Source organism: Prunus mume, linkage group LG8 (genome assembly GCF_029339155.1).
Source record: "Prunus mume cultivar Tortuosa linkage group LG8, ASM2933915v1, whole genome shotgun sequence".
Classification (NCBI taxonomy): Eukaryota; Viridiplantae; Streptophyta; class Magnoliopsida; order Rosales; family Rosaceae; genus Prunus; species Prunus mume.
This window is the reverse complement of record NC_142705.1, coordinates 12,240,746-12,261,915: the sequence shown is the minus strand read 5'-3', so window position 1 is coordinate 12,261,915 and position 21,170 is coordinate 12,240,746. Positions and strand designations below refer to the sequence as shown.

General features: G+C 36.3%; 3 protein-coding genes, 1 long non-coding RNA gene and 2 other non-coding genes across 8 annotated transcripts; 1 reads left to right on the top strand and 5 right to left on the bottom strand.

Annotated features, from left to right (window-relative positions):
- The first annotated feature begins 6,161 nt into the window (after positions 1-6,161).
- On the top strand, positions 6,162-7,742 carry WCRKC1 (WCRKC thioredoxin 1). Its single transcript, XM_008242688.3, has 5 exons — positions 6,162-6,703; positions 7,027-7,101; positions 7,239-7,305; positions 7,405-7,422; positions 7,512-7,742. Exons 1-5 carry the CDS (start codon positions 6,402-6,404, stop codon positions 7,608-7,610), a joined length of 561 nt encoding a protein of 186 aa, XP_008240910.1. The 5' UTR covers positions 6,162-6,401; the 3' UTR covers positions 7,611-7,742.
- Positions 7,743-7,918: 176 nt separating this feature from the next.
- LOC103339399 (uncharacterized) lies at positions 7,919-12,676 on the bottom strand. Of its 2 annotated transcripts, none has more exons than XR_514678.3 (5): positions 12,135-12,676; positions 11,584-11,753; positions 11,407-11,485; positions 8,898-10,532; positions 7,919-8,144 (listed from the first exon to the last, which is right to left on the bottom strand). It is a non-coding gene; the product is annotated as an uncharacterized LOC103339399 (long non-coding RNA). The 2 variants fall into 2 exon arrangements; XR_016122591.1 differs by having other exon boundaries at positions 11,584-11,666; positions 12,135-12,675.
- On the bottom strand, positions 9,067-9,169 carry LOC148914734 (U6 spliceosomal RNA). Its single transcript, XR_016123023.1, has one exon. It is a non-coding gene; the product is annotated as a U6 spliceosomal RNA (small nuclear RNA).
- Positions 12,307-12,409, bottom strand: LOC148914733 (U6 spliceosomal RNA). Its single transcript, XR_016123022.1, has one exon. It is a non-coding gene; the product is annotated as a U6 spliceosomal RNA (small nuclear RNA).
- A 1,712-nt stretch (positions 12,677-14,388) lies between the features above and the next one.
- On the bottom strand, positions 14,389-16,122 carry LOC103339398 (Aha1 domain-containing protein). Its single transcript, XM_008242686.3, has 3 exons — positions 15,035-16,122; positions 14,852-14,931; positions 14,389-14,718 (listed from the first exon to the last, which is right to left on the bottom strand). Exons 1-3 carry the CDS (start codon positions 15,917-15,919, stop codon positions 14,625-14,627), a joined length of 1,059 nt encoding a protein of 352 aa, XP_008240908.2. The 5' UTR covers positions 15,920-16,122; the 3' UTR covers positions 14,389-14,624.
- A 1,763-nt stretch (positions 16,123-17,885) lies between these two features.
- Positions 17,886-21,113, bottom strand: LOC103339397 (DNA-3-methyladenine glycosylase (MAG)). 2 transcript variants are annotated; one of them, XM_089042469.1, is made up of 6 exons: positions 20,675-21,113; positions 20,231-20,302; positions 19,981-20,104; positions 18,854-18,939; positions 18,358-18,415; positions 17,886-18,275 (listed from the first exon to the last, which is right to left on the bottom strand). In XM_089042469.1, exons 1-6 carry the CDS (start codon positions 21,005-21,007, stop codon positions 18,112-18,114), a joined length of 837 nt encoding a protein of 278 aa, XP_088898595.1. In that variant the 5' UTR covers positions 21,008-21,113; the 3' UTR covers positions 17,886-18,111. The 2 variants fall into 2 exon arrangements, with proteins under 2 accessions (XP_088898595.1, XP_008240907.2); XM_008242685.2 differs by having other exon boundaries at positions 18,854-18,924; positions 20,675-21,110.
- Positions 21,114-21,170: the final 57 nt, after the last annotated feature.

The following is a 21,170-nucleotide window of genomic DNA, read 5'->3' as shown; positions in this document are numbered from 1 at the left end:
TTTATAGATTATATCATTACCAACTTGTCAGAAAGGAAAAAAAAAACGAAGAAGAAGAAAGAAACCAAAAAAAAAAAAAAAAACAATGGAAGTTGTAACAGGAAGCCGCCTGGGCTGGGCCGCATGGCATGAACCCATGATCTATGCTAACCAAGCATTTTCAAAAAATTATAGACGTCGATCATTGCGGGGCTTGAACTAACGATTGCAAGCTTAAGAACCTAGCGAGTTACCAAGTCAGTTACAAGGGAAGTTGTTGATTAATTGCCGCTTTATTCGTCTTTGTAGAGTCCCACATCGGGGAACTGTAACAGTAATTTACACTTTAAATATAGGGGTTTGATTGATAATAGCACCAAGGCCTTGAGGGAAAACCCCACACCTATAATGAAGTTCTGTTGGGCTTGACCAATCTATTGGACTTAGGTGGCTAAGTTGGGGACAATATCGGTGCTAGTTGGTGGGTTACTATGTGGAGGTTCGGTATCGACATGCATAAGTGCTAGTAGGGTAATCCTACATGCCAACACACATAAGTGTTCAATAAAAAAAAAAAAACACATAAATGTGGGCGGGCTTATGTATTGATTCGGTACCAATTTGGCATAAAAGGGGCCCACTATAAATAATATTAATCTAATAGCACCGAGGCCTTTTGTAAATTTTTTATTCCACGTATTAAATTACATATTAAATTTCCTTTTCACAAAATAGCTAGAGACCCAAAGACAAAAGGCAAAAGTTGTGATTGCTTATGATACTCTTCCAAAGCGCATCATCTTCCACAATTGTAGTTCCGAAGGCAATTGGATCACATAAACTATGGAAACTTTTCACCATAGCCATCTTTCTCGCTTTCAGAAAACAGTTTAACTAATAGGCCATGAAAACATTATAAGCTGGAAGCGTTACCTTTATGTGTTAGAACACTAAATCAATCTATGCGGTGTCCTTTCTTTTTCTTCTTTCTCCGTATTTTTGTATGTTTTTTTTACAAGCGATATTGAGAGTGATGGGAATATTAAAAAAAGGGACCTAAAATAGAGGAATAATTGCTCTTAAACACTTAAACTAAATCCCTTTATAGTCATATTACCAACGACTCCAAGATACTTCAAGCATAAGAATTAAGTGCAGAGTTGTCAAATTTATTTGGAGTTAGAAACCCTCTAATCATTACTAATGTCGCTAAATATACAATAGGTATCGATTCGTTACCAAGTAACAACTATACCAATTCATTATGTTTTTGCATTTCCATTGAAAAACTATAGATGAAAAGAATGGAGGATCCTTGGCCACTCAAGGCAAGAGGTATAACCCCGAAAACAAGAGGAGGAGAAGAACAAGAAAAACAAAACGAGAAGCCCGCAATCATTTTGCTCTCGATAAGATTTCTGAACCTTTACAACCACAAAACTAATGATGGCCTAAACATTGCGGCTTTTCAAGTAATAAGCTAGGGAATACATGAAAATTTTAAAGTGAATAGTGTTTATTTTCCCCAACTTTGTCACTACCATGAAAGTGAAGAAGCAGCATGGAGTCACTGCTGCTATCTAGCTGGACAATAAAAGAAATAAGAAACGTACAGAAGAAAGAATTTGAATAATTAGAAACGGGCATCAGCCCAGCCGAACCATGTGCAACCCAAATGGTCAGTAGCAGCGGTTTCAGAATTTGGAAGTTGAGTAAGCAAAATTTATATGTTGTATGGATACGGATACAGGTACGGATACATTGATACGGAAAATTTTCAAAAACTAGGATATGTGTATGGCACCGATACAATGATTAAAATAATATAAATAGCAAAATTGATATTGTATCCATCATGTTATATCATTCATCAAATAAGATATATATATATATATATATATATGAATCAAATACATTTTGATTATAAAAAAAACAATTAATACATGTAAAAACAATTAGCAATTGCTCAAGTTAAATTGTACTTGAAGAAGAAGCATGATGAGTCTCTCCGATCACCTCTTTAAAAAGGTGGAGTTTCATCTACTGCTCATATAATATTATCACCGACACATATTTAATATTTTGGAATTAAGATATGAATGAGATATATGAGAAGAAAATCTCAAACTATTGAATTATTTTGTCTTATTTGATTTGACAGCTGTAGTGTTCCTTTTTCTCCTCTCATCTATTGATTATCTACGGATGAAGGTCAGTGCTGGTTATCATTGAAATGGGTTGCCTCGAGTTGAAATTGAAGCTGTATAATTAGAACAAAAGTGCAAATAAATTTTTTGTCTCGAAACCACAATCTGTTCCTCGTCCTTTGAACTAGTCTCAGGCGTGATAAGGATAATTCAATACAATTTGAGTTTTCTACTTTGTGTATTTTTTTTCCGGGTAGATTCATCTATAATTCTTCCATCTGGTGATCAGTTCATGGAGAGACTAGAATGGGATCATCATTAAGCCCGTGTTAATTTCTTTTACAGCACTTTCTTTTACAGTAAAGAAAGAAAGACCAAAAAAACGATACAGAGTACAGTGCCACGCTTCACAAGGGACATGAAGAAAACCTATTTTCATGAAATATCGACATGGTTTTTGTTTACATACACCTATGTTCTTGGCTTGAATGGAAGCTGTAACAGGGAAGCCTGACTGGCTGGGCACTCATGAATCGCATGGCATGTTTGCGAGCCCATGATCATGGATAAACCTAATGGGTTAATTGGCATTTATGGACCTTGCTTAATGTCTGATTACAAATGGAAATACAATCTAAAAGATTATATCATTACCAACTTGTCAGACTTGTCAGGGACGGGCCGCACAGCATGATCAGGCATTTTCAAAAATTATAGGCGTCGATCATTGCGGGGCTTGAACTAACGATTGCAAGCTAACCTAGCGAACCCAGCGAAGTTACCAAGTCAGCAAGGGGAGTTGTTGATTAATTGCCGCTTTATTAGTCTTTGTAGAGTCCCACATCGGGGAACTATAACAGTAATTTACACTTTAAATATAGGGGTTTGATTGATAAGAGCACCAAAGGCCTTGAGGGAAAACCCCACACCTATAATGAAGTCTATTGGGCTTGACCATCTATTTTAGGTGGCTAAGTTGGGGACAATATCGGTGCTAATTGGTGGGTACTATGTGGAGGTTCGGTATCGACATATAAGTGCTAGTAGGGTAATCCTACATAACACACATAAGTGTTAAAAAAAAAAAAAAAAACACATAAATGTGAGCGGGCCTATGCATTGAATTTAAAAGGTAGGCCCACTATAAATAATATTAATCTAATAGACCGAGGCCTATTTTTTATTCGATATCCACATAGCTAGAGACCCAAAGACAAAAGTCAAAAGTTGTGATTGCTCATATACTCTTTCAAAGCGCATCATCTTCCACAATTGTAGTTTATTCAAGCCACCAAAGGCAATTGGAGCACATAAACTATGGAACCTTTTCACCATAGCCATAAGAAAACAGTTTAACTTAGGCCATGAAAACATATAAGCTTTACCTTTAAAACACCAAAAACTCAATTAAACGATTTTTGTATGTTTTTTTTACAAGCGATATTGAGAGTGAATAGTTAGATAATTCCTTTTATTTATTATAGTCAATACCAACGACTATATGGTCTATGTCTTTTTATAATGTCGCTAAATTACAATAGGTATCGATTCGTTACCAAGTAACTTTTCATTATGCTCTATAAGGCCCCACTAAGGCAAACGGTTACCCCGAAAACAAGAGGAGGAGAAGAACAAGAAAAACAAAACGACAAGCCCGCAATCAAATTTTGAACCTTTGCAACCACAAAACTAATGATGGCCTAAACGAAGTAATAAGCTAGGGTATACATGAAAATTTTAAAGTGAATAGTGTTTATTTTCCCCAACTAACCATGAATGAAGAAGCAGCATGGAGTCCTCATCTAGCTGGACAATAAAAGCCTTTGAATCTTAGAAACCTAGTTTGTGTAGCAGTCGCTTTGAAAGTTGAGTAAGCAAAATTTACATGTTGTATTATGGATACGGGTAAGGTACGGATACGTCGATACGTAAAATTTTCAAAAACTAGCCAATACAATGATTAAAATAATATAAATAGCAAAATTGATATTGTATCACCACTCAAGTCAAATACTATGTTGTCAAAAATTGTACTCTGATGAGTCTCTCCGATCACCTCTTTAAAAAGCATATTGCTCATATAATATTATCACCGACACATATTTAATATTTTGGAATTAAGATATGAATGAGATATATGAGAAGAAAATCTCAAACATTGAATTCTATTTATTGACATAGTTGATTATCTACGACTGCTCAAAATTTGATAATTAAAACAAAACAACTAACCACTTTCATCATTACTATCAAATTTAACAGGGAAGCCTAGTACCCATGAATTGAATTTCGAAAAAAAGACACTACTACATTACCAAGTCTACTCCAGGACTCGTAACTAAAACGAAGAACACCAAGGCCTTCTGTTTATAAGCACTAAGTGCTAGGAAGTAATAATCCTTTACTAGATTTACTGTATTGAATATGAGCTTTAACTATAAAAATACTCAAATGCATAAGTGCTAGCTTTTAATCCTCAAGTCATTTATCATTTCATTCTTTAACGACGGTGGTCCGACCAATCAAAGCTCCGGCATGTCATGAGCTCAGTTAGACTTGCGTGTTACATTGTTGAATTATTAATTTAAATCATACATTCAAACAAGATTTCATCTAATTAATGATCCAAATTACAATAATAATTGGCAAGAAACAGTTCTCTAGTCTTGTACCAAGTTTAATTTTCTCACATAATATATTACATATAATACGAGCTCTTGATCTAGCTTAAAAGAATACTTCCACAAAACACTTTTAATTTTTTATGTCAAACACACTAAAGGGACATGCCCGCCTGAATTTGGATACACTCAACTATCCCCAACCCAATACAAACACAAATGATCAAATATAAAATGAATCGAATAATAACCCACATCACTTCTAATTCCAATAGTCTCGTGTGAATTTACTATTTTGTACTTTCTCCGTTTTTTTCTTTGCACAGCAAGACTATTTTACCCTTTCTTTTTATTTTTCTTCTCTTTATGTTTAGATTGTATTCATGGAGGCTACAATAAGGGGTAATAATAAGGGGTCCTTAGCAGTCATTCGATCTAGTGCAATGCAGAGTTGTTATTGACTACTGGATTGAACCTCCTCATTAAGCCTTCTCCAACCCGTTTGGTCATAAACCCAAATTTCTCCCTTTTAAAAAGTAACTATTTGGGTTTTGCCCGGACTCAACTCGTTTTTTTCCCCCAACCCTTCATACTCAAATTTTAAGTCTGCAACTTTATTAAATTGTTCAAGAATGGTTTAAGTTTAATTTTTTTTTTCATGGATAACTTTTCTTCATTTAATCTTTTAAAATAACTTCATAATTTAATTTTTTGAACAGTTTGACCTAAAAAAAATTGAAATTCCATAAATACAATTTTATTTGAGAAATAGGTGGGTATTTATAAAGTTTTGAGTGAGTTTTGGGTTGGATATGATTTAGATTAATTTAAAATATTATTTTAACCTTTAGATTTAAATTTCAGTTGTTGGATTTGTTTTTATCGTTACAATAACTTTGATTTAATATGGGTCGATGATTTTGGTTATTTTTGGAAAAGGAAAAAAGAAAAAAAAAAGTATTGTGCAACCAGTGCTTCCCAGCTTCTGCAATAACAATAGCGCAACACTTGGTGTCCCATTGATTCCTCCTTACATAGACTGCGTCAGCTTTGAGTAGGCTCCACCAAAAAGTTTTCCAATTCTATCAATAATTACACTGGTATTTGGCCACAAGTTTGAGTTTTTTAAATTTTAACATGTTACTTTTCTTGAATTAGGAGAAAAATTGAATTAAAATTTGGAAAATTTCAAGTTTCGCTTCGTGCGTTGGAGATGGCCTTATAACTCGAAAATATAACCACTTATTTTGGATTAAGAACTAGACACAAGTTGTGTTCTTACTTGCTGTGTTGGTTCAATAAGCCCAAGTAAGTCTAGAAACAAGTTGTGGCTGTGGGCCCTACATTCTAGTGTTCTTACTTGCTACGCCAATCCCAACACTCGTTATGGATAAGCATTTTCTCCCCCATTTATAACATCAAGACAAACAAGGACCCTTTAAAGAGCAAACTTCACTTCCAGAAATCCAAGTAGCCAAACCTACACAAACAAAAACCACCATTTTTGAGCTCCAACTATAATATGATTCTTATACACCACGACTCTAACCCATCATCCTAAAACTCTTTAACTTCCTCTAAATCAACGTCTTTTTTTATCGTTCTTCTTCTTCTTTTTACTTACAGAGTATTGGAGTCTTAGAGAGCAAGTAAGATGTCTGTTTTGGCAGCAAATTCTCATATTTTGTGTAGAGAAATGCATCACAGAGAGCATCAGCAACAGTTTTGGATCAGTGGTGGCAGCTTGTTGCTGCGAAAAGCTTCTTCTGGGTTTGGACTTTTGAACAGAAACAGAGATGATGGCAAGAAGATGATGAAGTGGGACTTCAAAGTTGAGGCTTTTTGGAATGATTCAAGACCCACTGTTGTAGAGCTGGAAGCCATCAACGACTGTGATCACTTTGATCAGATTCTACGCCATGCACAAGAGCAATCCCAGCCCATTATCATTGACTGGTCTCTCCCTCTCTCTCTTATCTTGTCTTGATGAATGAGTGAATGCCAGCTCACCTATTTTGTTCACATTATCTAAATATCTTACTTGGTTATAAACAGATGAGGTTTAGTAAACAAATGAATTTTGATTAAGAAGTTCGGTCTCACAGGTTAGGCCAGTAGGTTTGGCCAGTTGGTCGAGGGAATGCGTCCGCTCTCTTGTACTCTAGTTCGATCCATATCCTTCTACTTTAGGGTAGTTTACAATACCGCCTTTTATAAAAAAAAAGAAAAAAAAAAAAGAACAGTGAATGGATCTTAGGATTTTTTTGTTTTTGGGACAGGATGGCAGCTTGGTGCCGCAAATGCATTTATTTGAAGCCTAAATTGGAGAAATTGGCTGCTGAATATGACACCAAGTAACTCTCTCTCTCTCTCACTGAAATTTGGTATCATTTTCATGAATTTGGCAATATTAAATTGCACAAATAAGAGACTCTTTTCATGTGATGAGTTGTGATCAATTTACAACCGTGACGTTGTGTGTACACAACAGGGTCAAGTTCTATTATGTTGATGTCAACAAGGTACCTCAAGCTCTGGTTAAGCGTGGAAACATCTCTGTATGTCTGAATTTCACCCCTTCCATAATTTTAATTTTACTTGGTTAATAAGTTGTCTAATTTGTATTAATAATTTTTTTTATCTTTCTGTTTTCTCAGAAAATGCCAACAATTCAGGTGAGATTTATGGACTGTGCAGCAAGACTTTTCTGATTGTATTGGTAACTCTACGAAACTTTTCTAAGTGGACTGTTGATGTAACGCAGATATGGAAAGATGGGGAGTTTAAAGCAGAAGTGATTGGGGGACATCAAGCCTGGCTTGTACTTGATGAAGTGAGAGAAATGATCCAAAAATTTGTGTGATGCTTGATGTTTTGGTCCCTATTTCTTGTAATATTATTGTTTTCTTTCTTCTGCTAGGCCTCTGTCCTTGTAATCTTTTCTAACCACAGCATATAATGAAGAACACAATATGTACAGTCAAATTTCTTTCTACCTTTGTTTCCTCTAGAGGTCTTTGTTAAGATGCACTCCAGTTTTGTGCTCAGTTTTCTAATCTTTGCAACCCTAAGGAAAGTAAAAGAAACTTGTATGGGGCGTATCCCAGAATTTGCATCGCGATATTGTTAAGGAAAATATGTGAAGTGCCAACATGCCTCAAGCAAGCAGACTTTTGATACAAAAGGCCAACTATATGTCAAAGTGGTAAAGGCTTCAGTTTTGAGTTGATTACTTGTAAAAAAAAAAGGTGGTATGGCTTTCACTACCTTCTAGTTCCCAAACTGAAGCAACTCCGACAATTACTTCGAACGATCCATCAGCTTCATGGTTTTCGAAGTAACAGACAGTATGGACTGTCGAAAGATTCATGAGTGCAAGCTTGAGAGCTCAAGGGGCCTGTCATGATACGAATATGAAACGTGGGTCAGTCAAAGGCATGAGTCCATAAATATCAATAAGTTGCCAATTCAACCTAAGAACATAGGTTCTGTTATCACCCCCAAGATGACAATAAACCAAAGAAATTCAAGCCAAGAACATGGTTTTGTTTACATGAAATTCAAGCCAAGAACATAGGTGTATATAAACAAAAAACCATGTCAGATACAAAAGAAATTTCATGAAAATTGGTTTCAGATTTCATGTCCCTAATCCCAACTGAAACCTGATATCATCATGTAGGATATGCTTTCTTTTTACTTAGCATTTCAAATCACTATAAACTTCTAAATCTAAATGGCTACCACCATTATGATTTAAGAATTTCTCAAACAACCAAGATTGAAACTTCTAAACCAATACTCACGAACTTAACTAAAAGAAGGATATCTTGGATTTGTACATCCTACTCGGCCAAATAAAAAAAGGTGGAGATACCAAATACCAAAGGGACAACACCAGGCCAGAGATCAAAAGCTAGAGCCGTGTAAGGGATTATCAGAGGATAATTTGAAGTGCATGCTTAGCAATTTTACAAGGGTCATAGTAACAGAGTCATTTTATCAAACAGCTGGTGGGCAAGCTTTTTACATGGATTAGATTGTAAGAAACAAGAATCCATACTAAAAAATCAGTCACTAAACCATCAAATACTGGACAGATATGCTTTTAAATTAGAAAAGTAGATTGAATTCAAACTTTGACACACACCTGGAAGATCAAAGACTAAGCCACCAAACCATCGAAGGCTTCAAATCCAAAATGCTCATAGTTCGTATAGCTTCTAAAGCCTCTGTAACTGCATTGAACCACCGCTTTGGCCTTTGGGATCCTGGGAAACATTGTGGAGAGGCAAAAAAAATTTGGCAGAAAAGAGCAAAAAAATTTGGACCATTTCTCGATTTATGCGTGTCATCCTTGCGCAGGGGCCATGCTAATCTTCTCTGTATCGTTCCAATTTTATCGGATGTCCCCGAAGGGACGAGTCAAAGACTTAAGCGCGTGTATATGAAGAACTCATTAAATTTACAATACTTCGATGTGGGACAAAGCTTCCTCGGCTTTAAGAGCAAGTTGTTCAGCAGTTGGGCCTTTCCTTGCGGATCTAATAATAAGCCCAATGGTCACATAATTCCATTGGAGAGTTCTTTTACCCATACCAAATTAACCTGTGGATTAATTTCTTTTTTCTGATAAATTAAAGTTAAGACCCGACTTGACAACAGGATATTTATACAATTCAACAGAATTCTTTTTTTCCCCAATTTGTTTGTGATGATAGGTTTAAAGAAAAACTTATTTTTGATAATATTAGGACGTTTTTCTTCTCAATTTGAATTGTTGGTACTTCTTTACAAGTAATTTTGTAGAGGCAAGTTCTACACAGGGGCTTTTATCAATTGTTTTTTGTTATGAGACATAGCAAAATTACATTATGTCCAATTGTTAGATGGTGTAACACTGGCGTCCTTGTCATAAATTTAGCAGTATTAAATTGTAAAATATGACTCTTTCATGTTATGGGTCGTGATCAATTGGAACTACTTTTGACATTCTGTCTGTGTACACAACAGGGTACCTCAAGCCCTTGTGAAGCATGGCCTGTACTTGATGAAGTGAGAGAAATGATGCAAAAATTTGTATGGTGCTTATGTTTTTTGAACCTTCTATTTCTTGTACTTCAGTAAAAGAAAGTGCAGGTCACACAGGTTTCAGATGTCATGTTCCTAATTATATACCCATTCTATTTTCAGTCTGTCTCCATTGAACATGATCACCAGATGGAATGTAACCGGAAAAAAAATACTCAAATTTGTAAACCGAAAACTCAACATTGCTATTACAAGAATTTCAAATCCTTATCCACAAAGACGTGAGACTAGTTCAAAGGACAAGGAACAGAACACCATTGCGGTCGAGACAAAAATTCATGACCATCACATTTAAACCAGCACTTTCGTACCTCTCAAAATCTCATACTATACTAATAGCTCCCAGCATTTCACTAAGCTCAACTCGTAAGTTTGTAACCCTAATTTCATTAATTGAATCTTCACCTACATTCATGACACTCTTTTCCATACATAACCAGCACTGTTCTACAAAACAACCTAAAACCTTCATCCTGGTACCTGGCAGAAAATGCAAGCTCCATAGATGAGAGGAGAAAAAGGTGAACACTACGGCTAAAAGCTTACAACAAAGCGCTCAGGAACCAAGACAAAATTATAGCCCAGGACATCAGATAGCATCTTATACAACGCAAACAGCCTATCCAAAACCAACACCAAAAACTAAACTTTCCCTTACTCATCAAGATCCTAGAAGCCTGACAGAGCAATCAACCTGAAAAATAACCTTTAATCAATCAGTAACACAAAAAGGCCTTGATGTTTTCAATGGAATGTTCTAACACTGATCTTCCAAGGTCTTTAAGAATGAAAATAATTCTCAACTTGCTAGCAACATAATGTATTCCTCCCTCTAATACTCTTTCCCCATTACTAATTGTGATTTAAAAACTAAGAAGTAATGAACAAGATAACAATTATATATATGTTCATTTGCTAACAATGAAACAAGTAAAGAACATACTCCAATGCAGTAGCACCTATTTAGATGACAGAAGAAACTCCAATGCAGCACAGATGTAAAAACCACAGCTCTTATGCAGGGCATGGAGAAATAAACCCTTTTTTTCTCGCAGTGATGAAAAGTGAATGGTTAAGATTTAAAAACAAAAACAAAAGCAAAACTAGTGTAGGCACGAGAAATCAATCCAAGGAGACAAATCAGACACAACTCTTTCTCATTTTCACCAATTGCCACAATGATTTTTAGTTACTGAATTCGTGACAGGACTGACAGCACATTTTAAAGACAACCTGTCTATCAATGACATTGCGAAACATTATAACATTAGACTCAGCAAATTGTTTTGATAGGAAACATTAGATCTGAAATATGCATCCAAAATCATCATATTTTACACTTTCAAGAGAAACCCTACCCAAGTATCTCAAATTCCAAAACCAAAACCTGCCCTGTATCCTCTAGAAAAATAGATCCCGCCAACCATTCCAATATCTACATTACCAAAGGCACCAAATCAAAGCAATCAGCAATGCATATAAGAAAACAATAGAACTCACAGAATCCCAATCAATGAAACTATAAACTGAGAAGAGCCCATTAATTAAAAGCTCAAATTAAAACCAACCTGTCTTCTTCGGGAATATCCGAATGTGTTAGCTTGACAACAGTGAGCCAGGTTCAGGCTCTTCGAGTGTAAGCCTCACCTGCAAAAATTCAAACGAAACACACTCAGTCCACAAATCACAAAACCAATTAAAAATCAACCAAAAGTACGTTCAACCAAAAGCAAAACTTCACATACCGTAAATCAATCCCATCAAGCCAGCTCCCAAATCTCCACTTCTGCACAATCAAACTCCCATTCTGCAACTCCAAATTGGTTATCTGCACCGACCCATAAAAAATAGTATACTAATCTGCCCTCCAACCTCCTTGCTTATCTAAGCATTGCTCTGACTAAAACCCTTCCATCTATGATTTAAGAATTTCTCAAACAACCAAGATTGAAACTTCTAAAATAATACTCACCTAGCTTAACTAAAAGAAACATATCTCGGGTTTATTCATCTTATGTTGTGAACATTGACTCGACTAAATAAAAAATGTGGAGCAGTTCCTCACAAAGTGTAAGGGATTATCAGAGGACCATTTGAAGTGCTTACTTAACAATTTTATACGGATCATAGTAACAGAGTCATTTTATCAAACAGCTAGTAGGCGAGCTTTTTTACATGGATTAAATTGGAAACACAATATCCCATACTAAAAAATCAGTCACTTAACTATCAAATACTAAGACATATATGCTTTTAAATTAAAAAACGTAGATTGAATTGAAACTGTTCCTCATACCTGGAAGATCAAAGACTAAGCTACCGAACCATCGAAGACTTCAAATGCAAAATGCTCATAACTTCTCAAGCCTCTGCAACTGCATTGAACTACGCCTTTGGCCCTAGAGATTGTGGTAAACACCATGGAGAGAGCAAAAAAACCATTCGAAATTTGGCTGAAAAAGGGCAAAAAAAATTTGGACCATTTCTCGATTTATGCGTGTCATCCTTGCGCAGGGGCCATGCTAATCTTCTCTGTATCGTTCCAATTTTATCGGATGTCCCCGAAGGGACGAGCCTAAGTCTTAAGCGCAAGTATATAAAGAACTCGTCAAATACACAATTCTTCGATGTGGGACAAAGCCTCCTCGGTTTTAATAGTAAGTTGTTCAGCAGTTGGCCTTTCCTCGCGAATTTAATAATACGCCCGATGGAGTCTGTCTGAGTCCCAATCTCAGGTACCAAATTTATCTGTGGATTAATTTCCTCTTTCTGAGAAATTAAGCTCCAGTAGCGAAGACCCGACTTGTTAACAACAGAACTCTTTTAACTTTTTTCCCCAACTGTTTGGGATAATAGGCCAAAATATAAAATTTGTTTGGGATGATATTATGGACTAATCTTGACTTGTAGGTCGGTATTTGGTTAAACAAAGTTGGATAAAATATTTTGGGATGGTTTGAAGATTCTTGGACACATTTATTATTTTCAAGTAGTTTTGTAGAGACAAGTTCTACACTTGAGCTTTTATCGTTATATTTTGAAGCAAGTTCTACACATGGGCTTGTATCGGTTATATTTTGTTATAAAAAAAGTAAAATTACTCTATGCAATTGTAAGATGGTGCAAGATCGGTGTCCTTGTCATAAATTTGACAACTTTAAATTGGAAAATATGACTCTTTTCACGGCTGTGATCAATTGCAACTAATTTTGATATTCTAGTACACAACAGGGTTACCTTGTGAAAGCGTGGAAATATCCTTGTATATATGAATTTCACCCTCACGCTATAGATATTTTTTTATTATTGCTTATTGGCAACAATTCAGATAAGATTTTCCATTGTGGAAGACAAGTTTTCTGATTGTATAGATAAACATTGCACAAGTTCTCTTTCATTGTTTTTTTTAAGAAATTTCCTATTGAGAGAGGCGATAGTATACTAAACTCATACACTATACTAAACTCACACACACTTCATCGTTAAATATACCGTAAGTTATGGAATGGCAGGGAGTTTAAAGCAGAAGTGATTTGCGTAGATAAAGCCTGGCCTGTACTTGAAGTGAGAGAAATGATCCAAAAATTTGCACAATGCAACCTCCGTATGTAATTCAAACCAGCACCTTTGTTGTATACTACCAAACATCAAATGCAAATTAACATCTCTTGGTTTGGCAACAAATGCAGCACCAAGCACAAGCTCAACTCATAAGTTTGTAACCCTAATTCATAACACTTTTTACCATACATAACCATCACTGTTCTACAAACAAGCCTAAACCTTCATCTGAAGCTTGAAAACCTGCGGCAGATGCAAGATCCATAGGATTGAGGAACACAACTACAGCTACAAACATACAACAAAGTCTAATAACTCAACTACAATTACAAGCATACAACAAAGCCCTCAAGTGGGAAGTTCCAGCAGTCCACAGCATGACTGACAATGTACTCGTTTACAAAGACAATAACCATGATAAGATGATGGCCCAGGACATCAGATAGCATTATACAACCCTAAACCCCCTCTCCAAAAAAAAAAACATCAAAACCTAAGCTCTCTCTTACTCATCAAGATCCTAGAACCCTGATAAAGCTGGCAACCTGAGACATAACTTCTAATCAATCACTACCACTAAAAGGCCTTGATGTTTCCGATCTAATGTTCTAAAACTGATCTCCCGAGGTCTTTAGGAATTATTTGAATTCGACACCCACACCAAATTTCCTTACTTGCCAGCAACATAATGCATTCATCCCTCTAATACTCTTTCCCCATTGTTAATTGTGAATCAACGGCTGAGAAGTAACAAGAAGATAAACAATTCTTATGTTCATTTGCTAACAATGAAACAAGTAAAGAACATACTCCAATGCAGTGGCACCTATTTAGATGACAGAATAATCTCCAATGCAATACAGATGTGAAAAACACAGCTCTTCTGCAGTGCAGTAAGAAACAAACCTTTTTTTTTCTCGCAGTGATGGAAAGTAAATTCAGTTAAGACAAAGAAGCAAAAATAGTAAAAGTGTGATAAATCAACCCAATAAGACAAACCAGATACAACTCTTTCTCATTCTCACCAAATTCCACAATGATTTTCAGTTATCGAAATAGTGAGTGGACTGACAACACATTTTAAAGATAAGCAGTTTATCAATGACATTGCGAAACATTGTAACATTAGACTCAGCAAATTGTTTTGATAGGAAACATTATATCTGAATCATAATTCCAAAATCATTCACTTCTACACTTTCAAGAGAAACCCTACTCAAGTATCTCAAATTCCAAAACCAAAAACTGCCCGTATCCTCTGGAAAATAAGATCCCGCCATCCTCTCTCCGTATTCTCCACCACAGTCGCATTCCCATATCTGCATTACCAAAGGCACCAAAACAAAGCAATCAGCTTTTCATAGAAGAAAACAATAAAACTCACATACTCCCAAATCAATCAAACTAAAACTAAAAATAACCCATTAATTAAAAGCTCAAATCAAAACCAACCTGTCTTCCTCAGGAATATCCGAATGTGTTAGCTTGACAACAGTGAGCCCGGGTTCAGGCTCTTCCAGTGTAAGCCTCACCTGCAAAAATTCAAACAAAACATACTCAACCCACAAATCACAAAACCATTTAAAACCAACCAAGAATTCATTTCAACCAAAAAGAAAAACAAACTTGACATACCGTTGAATCAATTCCATCAGGCCAGCTCCCAAATCTCCATTTCTGCACAATCAAACTCCCATTCTGCAACTCCAAATTGGTACCCGTCACCGACCCATCGAAAATGCTAATCTGCCCACCAACCTCCTTGCTTATCTTAGCATTGCTCTGACTAAAACCCTTCCATCTATTCTCATCCATCAAAATCTCAAACAAATCTTTCGCCCTGCAACTAAACTTCTCAGTCATACTAATCGTCTTGAACCCTTTTTTACTCTCCTTCTTCTTCACCTCCTTCTTCTCCACCACCACCTCCTTCTTCACCGCCTCCGCAGCAGCCGCTACAGCCGCTGTCGAATTACTCTTTGTGGCAATCTTCTTAGCCTCTACTTCGTCCTTAACGGGCCCACCCTTCGCAATACTCTCTACATAAACCCTAACCTTCTCCAAAATCAAAGGCTTCCCTTTAGCCAACATGGCCTCCTTAAGCCTCTTCCCAATGGGCCCCTCATCCTTCACCGAAATCTTGACCTCCGGGTCCTCATCAGCGTTCTCGTCCGCAATATAAGGAATCTCCACCACCCCATCGACCTTTAGCAGCGATTTTCCATCGGCGTCTTTGGCCTCGCCTTCCCAGGAAAGACTGAGGCTGATTTCGTAGCCGGGGATGATCTTGCCCTTCCGGATGTTGACGTAGGCCTCGCCGTCGACCTTGTCGACGGTCTTGGTCTTGAGATGAATGTTGCCTTCGCCATCGAGAACGGTGAGGTTGTTGAGGAGCTTGGTGAGGAGGTCGCGTGACCAACCGAGGCAATCGGTCTCGGCCCAGTGCCAGTTGTGGACGTTGGCTCCGTCTGGCCTGTCCTCCACGATCCAGCGCTTGTCGCCCTCGCCGTACTTCGCCATTGATCAAATTACAAGTCCGCGAGAGAGAGAGAGAGAGAGAGAGAGAGTGTTCTGGGGATAGAGAGGGTTTGGAGATGTGAGAGGAGAGGCGAAAATGGGGGAGAGAGGAATAGGGGGGGTGGAGAGAGAGTCTGGAGGGTTCTTGTGAGGAGAGTGGAAGGGTCTAGAATTTTGGGGCGGCTTGGCTGAGGCCCAATAAAGTTGGGGAACCAATTTCTTTCTAGATTTGAATTTTGGAATAGAAGGATCTGGAAGACTGGAGCCAGCCCTTATTAGGTTAGTTTGCCATTTGTATTGTTTTAACTGGGATGACTTGACAATTCAAAACAACAAAACCCCTGCTTGACTTGTTAATTAATCAACTATCTGTTCATTCTTTTTGTCTTTTTAGTAGGGGTGACATTTTAAATCAAAAACAAAAAATCACAAAAATTAACTGAAAATTTATCGCAATGAAACCACAATCGCGTAAATCAACCGCATTTGTAGTATTAAGAACCACGCATTTGCGATATTTTATTTTCAAAACTTATTATGCAAATCGCAAAGTATAGCCGCATTGATGATAAAGTTGAATTTTACAAGGAAATGAAACATATGACAACTTGTAAGTAATTAGTTTATTTATGCAAATGTTATTTATGCTTCTTCTTATAATAAAATGTATTAAACTATGTTGTTTTATTTGTAAATAACATTGGTGCTCAAACAACACAACGGGTTCTTCAAATCCACTCACCACCAACACTTGAGTTTGTAACATTGGTGCATTGCATTTTTCTTTTAGTTTGTAACTTTAATTAACTTTGAATTGGATTTTTCTTTTTGGTTGTAACTTTAATTCATTTTGCTTTGCATTTTCCTTTTGGTTTGTAACTTTAAAGAATTTGGAATTGCAATGCTTGAGAAGTTTAACCTTAATTGGAATGCTTGAAATTGTAACTTTAATTTTCTTAGGTTGTGAATGCTTGAGAAGTTGAGGAGATTGTGAATTTATATATGTTTGAGAAATTGAGGTTGTGTATTTATTTATTTAGGTTGTGAATTTATATTTTTGTGAATGCTTGAGAACATGCGGTTTTAAACCATAATTCGAGGTAACCGACCGCATTTTACGGTTTACGCAATGCGGTGAAAACGCATCGGTTTGCGGTTTCAAAAAATCACCAAACCGCAAATAGTCGGTAGGTTTGCGGTTTGAGTAAAAATTTACGGTTACCGAACCGCAACCACCCATACTTTTAAGAGTGATATTGGCACTTCCCAAAAAAAAAAAAAAAAAAATCATGTATAGCACTATTTATGGTGTAATCTCTCAAAAAGTGCTTGTAGCTCAAAAAATTAATATATAAGATTTTCAGAAGCATGAATAAAGCGAGAAAATTTAGTAGCGAATGAACACTCAAACTGAAGATGTATGTAACTTTAATTTGGTAGCATTATGTTTTTTTAATACAACATTATGTGAAAACTCAATCTGAGTTTCACTTATATTTAAAAAATATTTTAAGCAAAAGAATATCATTTAAAAAATAGAAAAGTAAAATTTCTTTTTTTAAAAAAATTGAAACCTCTAAAAACTCACCTCAATCTATCACTCTCTCTCTCTCTCTCCCTCCAGATACTCTCTTTCTTTCCAAAATTGAAGAATCGACCAACCCTCAACTTTCCACTTTCATTTACTGAAAATTGATTGGCGCAATGGTAGTTGTTCAACGACAACTGGTGGTTCAATCAATGTGTAGAGATTTTGAGTTGGGGTATGATTGGGAACAGCTTTTTCTGTTTTCTTCAAAAACATAAACGAACGGGGCCTATGTAGTATGAATAACAATTCCTTTATGTAGTATGAATAACTCTTTGTTTTATTTTTTTATTTTTAAAATCAATGACTTACCAATTTAGTTGCATTTGCCCCAAGAATTTAAAAGGAAAATCATTAGTTTGTCAAATAGGAGAAACTAAATAGAGGCAAAATACTATTGATAAAATTTATATTAAAATACCACAAATATATCAAAGCAGGGACAGATTGATGACTTACAGTAGATGGTTTTGTACAGAGAATGCAAAGTAAAAAAGGATTAGGAGAGACCACAATCGTATCTACATTTTATACAATTTCATGAAACATTTCTTTTCTTGGTCCTCAAATTCCTTTTGTGGAATTCCCTGCTGGATATAATCCAACATCAGGGTGGCCTGAGAGTGTTTTTAGGAGCACTTATCCAAGAGGTGCCTGCAACTGCAAATCTCCACAATGCATTGACATGCTCAGGTAAAGCATACTCGATGCCCACACGGGGACCAATCAACATCTTTTCAGGCTCTGGACCGTCTAAGATCTCCAGACCACCTGACCGGAAGAATTCATTTACTTCAGAATTACACAAGTTCCTGCAGATTTAGAGATGAATATGCATGATTGCTACATGTACCAGGAGTATATAGGGGATGGTTAGACCATTCTGTAGAAAGTCCCAGTGCTTGACCGATCTGAAGAAAGAAAATAGTAACTCTTAACAATTCAAAAACAGCTAACACAAAGCAAGGTGCATGGAAATGAAATCATAACAATTCAGAAAAGTTATCAGTTTTCCTAAGCATAAGAATGCGGTGCGGTGTTCTTATTCTTGGAATAACACCTATAAACATTTCAGTCAATTATCTTTCAAAATATTTGTGCTCATTGTTCCGTCTTTATACAATCACAATCATACAATCAACAAAGTCTCTTGTTTTTCTTTTTGGGAAAAACTAGTCAATCAATTTTCAAATCAGGCTGACTTTTACAATTAATAGGTTTCTGTTTGGATAGAATCAACACCACTGCACTAACACACCATCCAATAACTAGAGTCAAACATCATCCACTAAAACAAAAATTGTACCAACAGAAGATTGCATTAGAAATTTAAAGAAAAAGGTGCTGACCTTTCCAGGTCCATTAAGTAGCACAGGCTTATCAGTCTTCTGACCTCGACGCTGCTGAATGGTCTCCAGTCCTATAATGATTTTCACTATACATATGAATAACACTCATCGAGAGCAATGTATAGAGAGAAGATAGTTAGATGTATGGAGAAAAGGGGACTTTTAGAGCTCTTTTTTACTCTGGGCCACCTTTGAGAGAATGAAATTTGTGTTAGGTTTGGTTTTTCAAGTATTCCACGGATACTTCTAACTATATTTTTTTTCTATTTCTTTCAACCCATCCAAACACATATGAGAGAAATTAGAAATCTTAATATTATGTTTTTGTTTTTGTTTTTCTAAAAGCAGTAACGAATTGCAAATAAAAAAGAGGTCCTTCTAAAAAGCTTCTGGTAAGCAATAACGAGAAATATAAAGGGTATCAAAGAGCTGAACCTATGTAACGTGGATACTCAACACATTCTTCTCCCTATTTTCTTTTCTTCAAAGATTTGGCAATTTATGATAATCCATACCATCTCAAAGAGTCCATCGACAAAATTTCAAGCTACTAGCCTCACACAGTAGCATTGACTTCTTGTCTTTCAAGTACATTTCTTTCAGCTAAGCACCACTCAGAGTTATTTTATCTTCTGCAATGCTAGCAGCAAAGAAGCCCCGATGACTGCATTAAGAGTGCTTCTATTACCAGTCCAAAATGCTCACCTCATTGAAGTGCTTTCCCCACTCCCATTATTTCTATTTTTTTTTTCTGAAGTTATATTGCTCAACCCACCTCCAGTATTCCCCAACTACTCCTAAAACAATCCTACTATTTGAAAAACAAAATACGACAAATCTCTTCATTTATCCATCTTACCTACATTGTAAAGCAAAAAATTAAAAAAATAATAATAATAAGCTGGTTGCAATTTCCATATAATTGTAACAAAGGTTGGTTAGCAGCTGTTGACATATTGAATTTATAAATTTTCTTCCTCTCTGTGTGAGAATGATAGGACAAGACCATCGCTTTCCATTGAAACAAAAGGGTAGAAGCATATGAATACTAGCAATAGAAGGTAAACACAAGGGTAACTCTAGTTAATGATCGTAAGGGTATTACGACAATCTCTATGGAAAGTTACCACTAACTGGAGCACAAGAACGTATTAGGACGGCAGCTCCAACTCCCTCCTTGTCAGCAACAACATTCAGCATTGTATGAAGGCCATAGCAAAGATAAACATATGCATTTCCTCCAGGCCCAAACTGTATCCAACAACCAATCCATCACCAATGCAGTTTCCAATACATCAATATGAGTTCAAAGTTCTTGATGTATATTCTAAAATTTAAAAGAAAACAAAAAGGGAAACAATAAGGGCAGAATCTCACAACGGGGGCTGTTCTTGCAGTTACGCCAAATCGACCATGACAAGCCGAGTCATTTTGTCTATAAGCTTCTACCTGTCAGAAGATTCCCATTACTGTTAACCAAGCTAACATTTAAGTGAAGAGAAAAATGAAGAGGGCCATAATGGGAAGATGAAACATTTTGATTTTGATTTTATGGTCTAGAACATATAGAATTAGTGCATTCAATTTTGACAAAATGTAACTCGTTTTGAGAGTTGGAAGCTTTTGAGTTCTCACAAAAAGTCTATTTTTCTACCAAACGAAAGTATTTCAGAATTCCAATTTGTTTCCTTTTTGGTAAAAAACGAATTAAGCTAAGATAATAAAAACCCAAGTGCTTAGAAACTGCGGTTTCTTCTCGTTTACTACATTTTCTCGAGAAACAAACAGAAAGAAAAAAAGTGAGAGAGGAGTGAGTATTACCTCGGTAATCTGAAGAACAACATCGTCACGCCTGAGAAACTTGCCGAGCAACCGTGGGGCGAGGTCTAGGGCGTCAATTTGGAAGAAAGTGAAGGGCAAGATCGTCATTTCCTCAGGAGGATTGTCTGGGATTGAGCCGGGTTTGGTTTGGAGTTGAGATTTGTACTTCTTGGGTTTGACCACCGTAACGGTCAATGACTCGGAAGGTTGACTCGGCCAAGCTTCGTCGTCGTCCTCATCCCTGATTCGGTTGGCTGGAATTGGACTCTTGGAGGATTTTGCGGTGACTTGTTTGGATCGCCGTGTTCTCTTCATTTCGTCTCGCATCAACATGTCTGTTTGCTGGGTTTTGGCGGGTATTTGTTTGGTTTTCTCATTTTTCTTTTTTTGTTGTTGTTCATTTTAGGCTATTTATTTGGTTCTTTACACTTCTATTTTGATTAGTTTTAATTTACATCTTATAGGCAAAGGCTTAGGTATAAGAATTGTAAATTTT

Coding starts and splice junctions, on each gene's coding strand:
- WCRKC1 (XM_008242688.3), top strand. CDS start 6,402: ATGTCTGTTTTGGCAGCAAATTCTCATATTTTGTGTAGAGAAATGCAT. Junction 6,704..7,026: donor CAGCCCATTATCATTGACTG/GTCTCTCCCTCT, acceptor TTTTTGGGACAG/GATGGCAGCTTGGTGCCGCA. Junction 7,102..7,238: donor GCTGCTGAATATGACACCAA/GTAACTCTCTCT, acceptor TGTACACAACAG/GGTCAAGTTCTATTATGTTG.
- LOC103339398 (XM_008242686.3), bottom strand. CDS start 15,919: ATGGCGAAGTACGGCGAGGGCGACAAGCGCTGGATCGTGGAGGACAGG. Junction 14,932..15,034: donor CTGATGGAATTGATTCAACG/GTATGTCAAGTT, acceptor GAATTTTTGCAG/GTGAGGCTTACACTGGAAGA. Junction 14,719..14,851: donor GATATTCCTGAGGAAGACAG/GTTGGTTTTGAT, acceptor TTGGTAATGCAG/ATATGGGAATGCGACTGTGG.
- LOC103339397 (XM_089042469.1), bottom strand. CDS start 21,007: ATGTTGATGCGAGACGAAATGAAGAGAACACGGCGATCCAAACAAGTC. Junction 20,105..20,230: donor CTGCAAGAACAGCCCCCGTT/GTGAGATTCTGC, acceptor TGTTGGATACAG/TTTGGGCCTGGAGGAAATGC. Junction 18,416..18,853: donor TACTTAATGGACCTGGAAAG/GTCAGCACCTTT, acceptor TTCTTTCTTCAG/ATCGGTCAAGCACTGGGACT.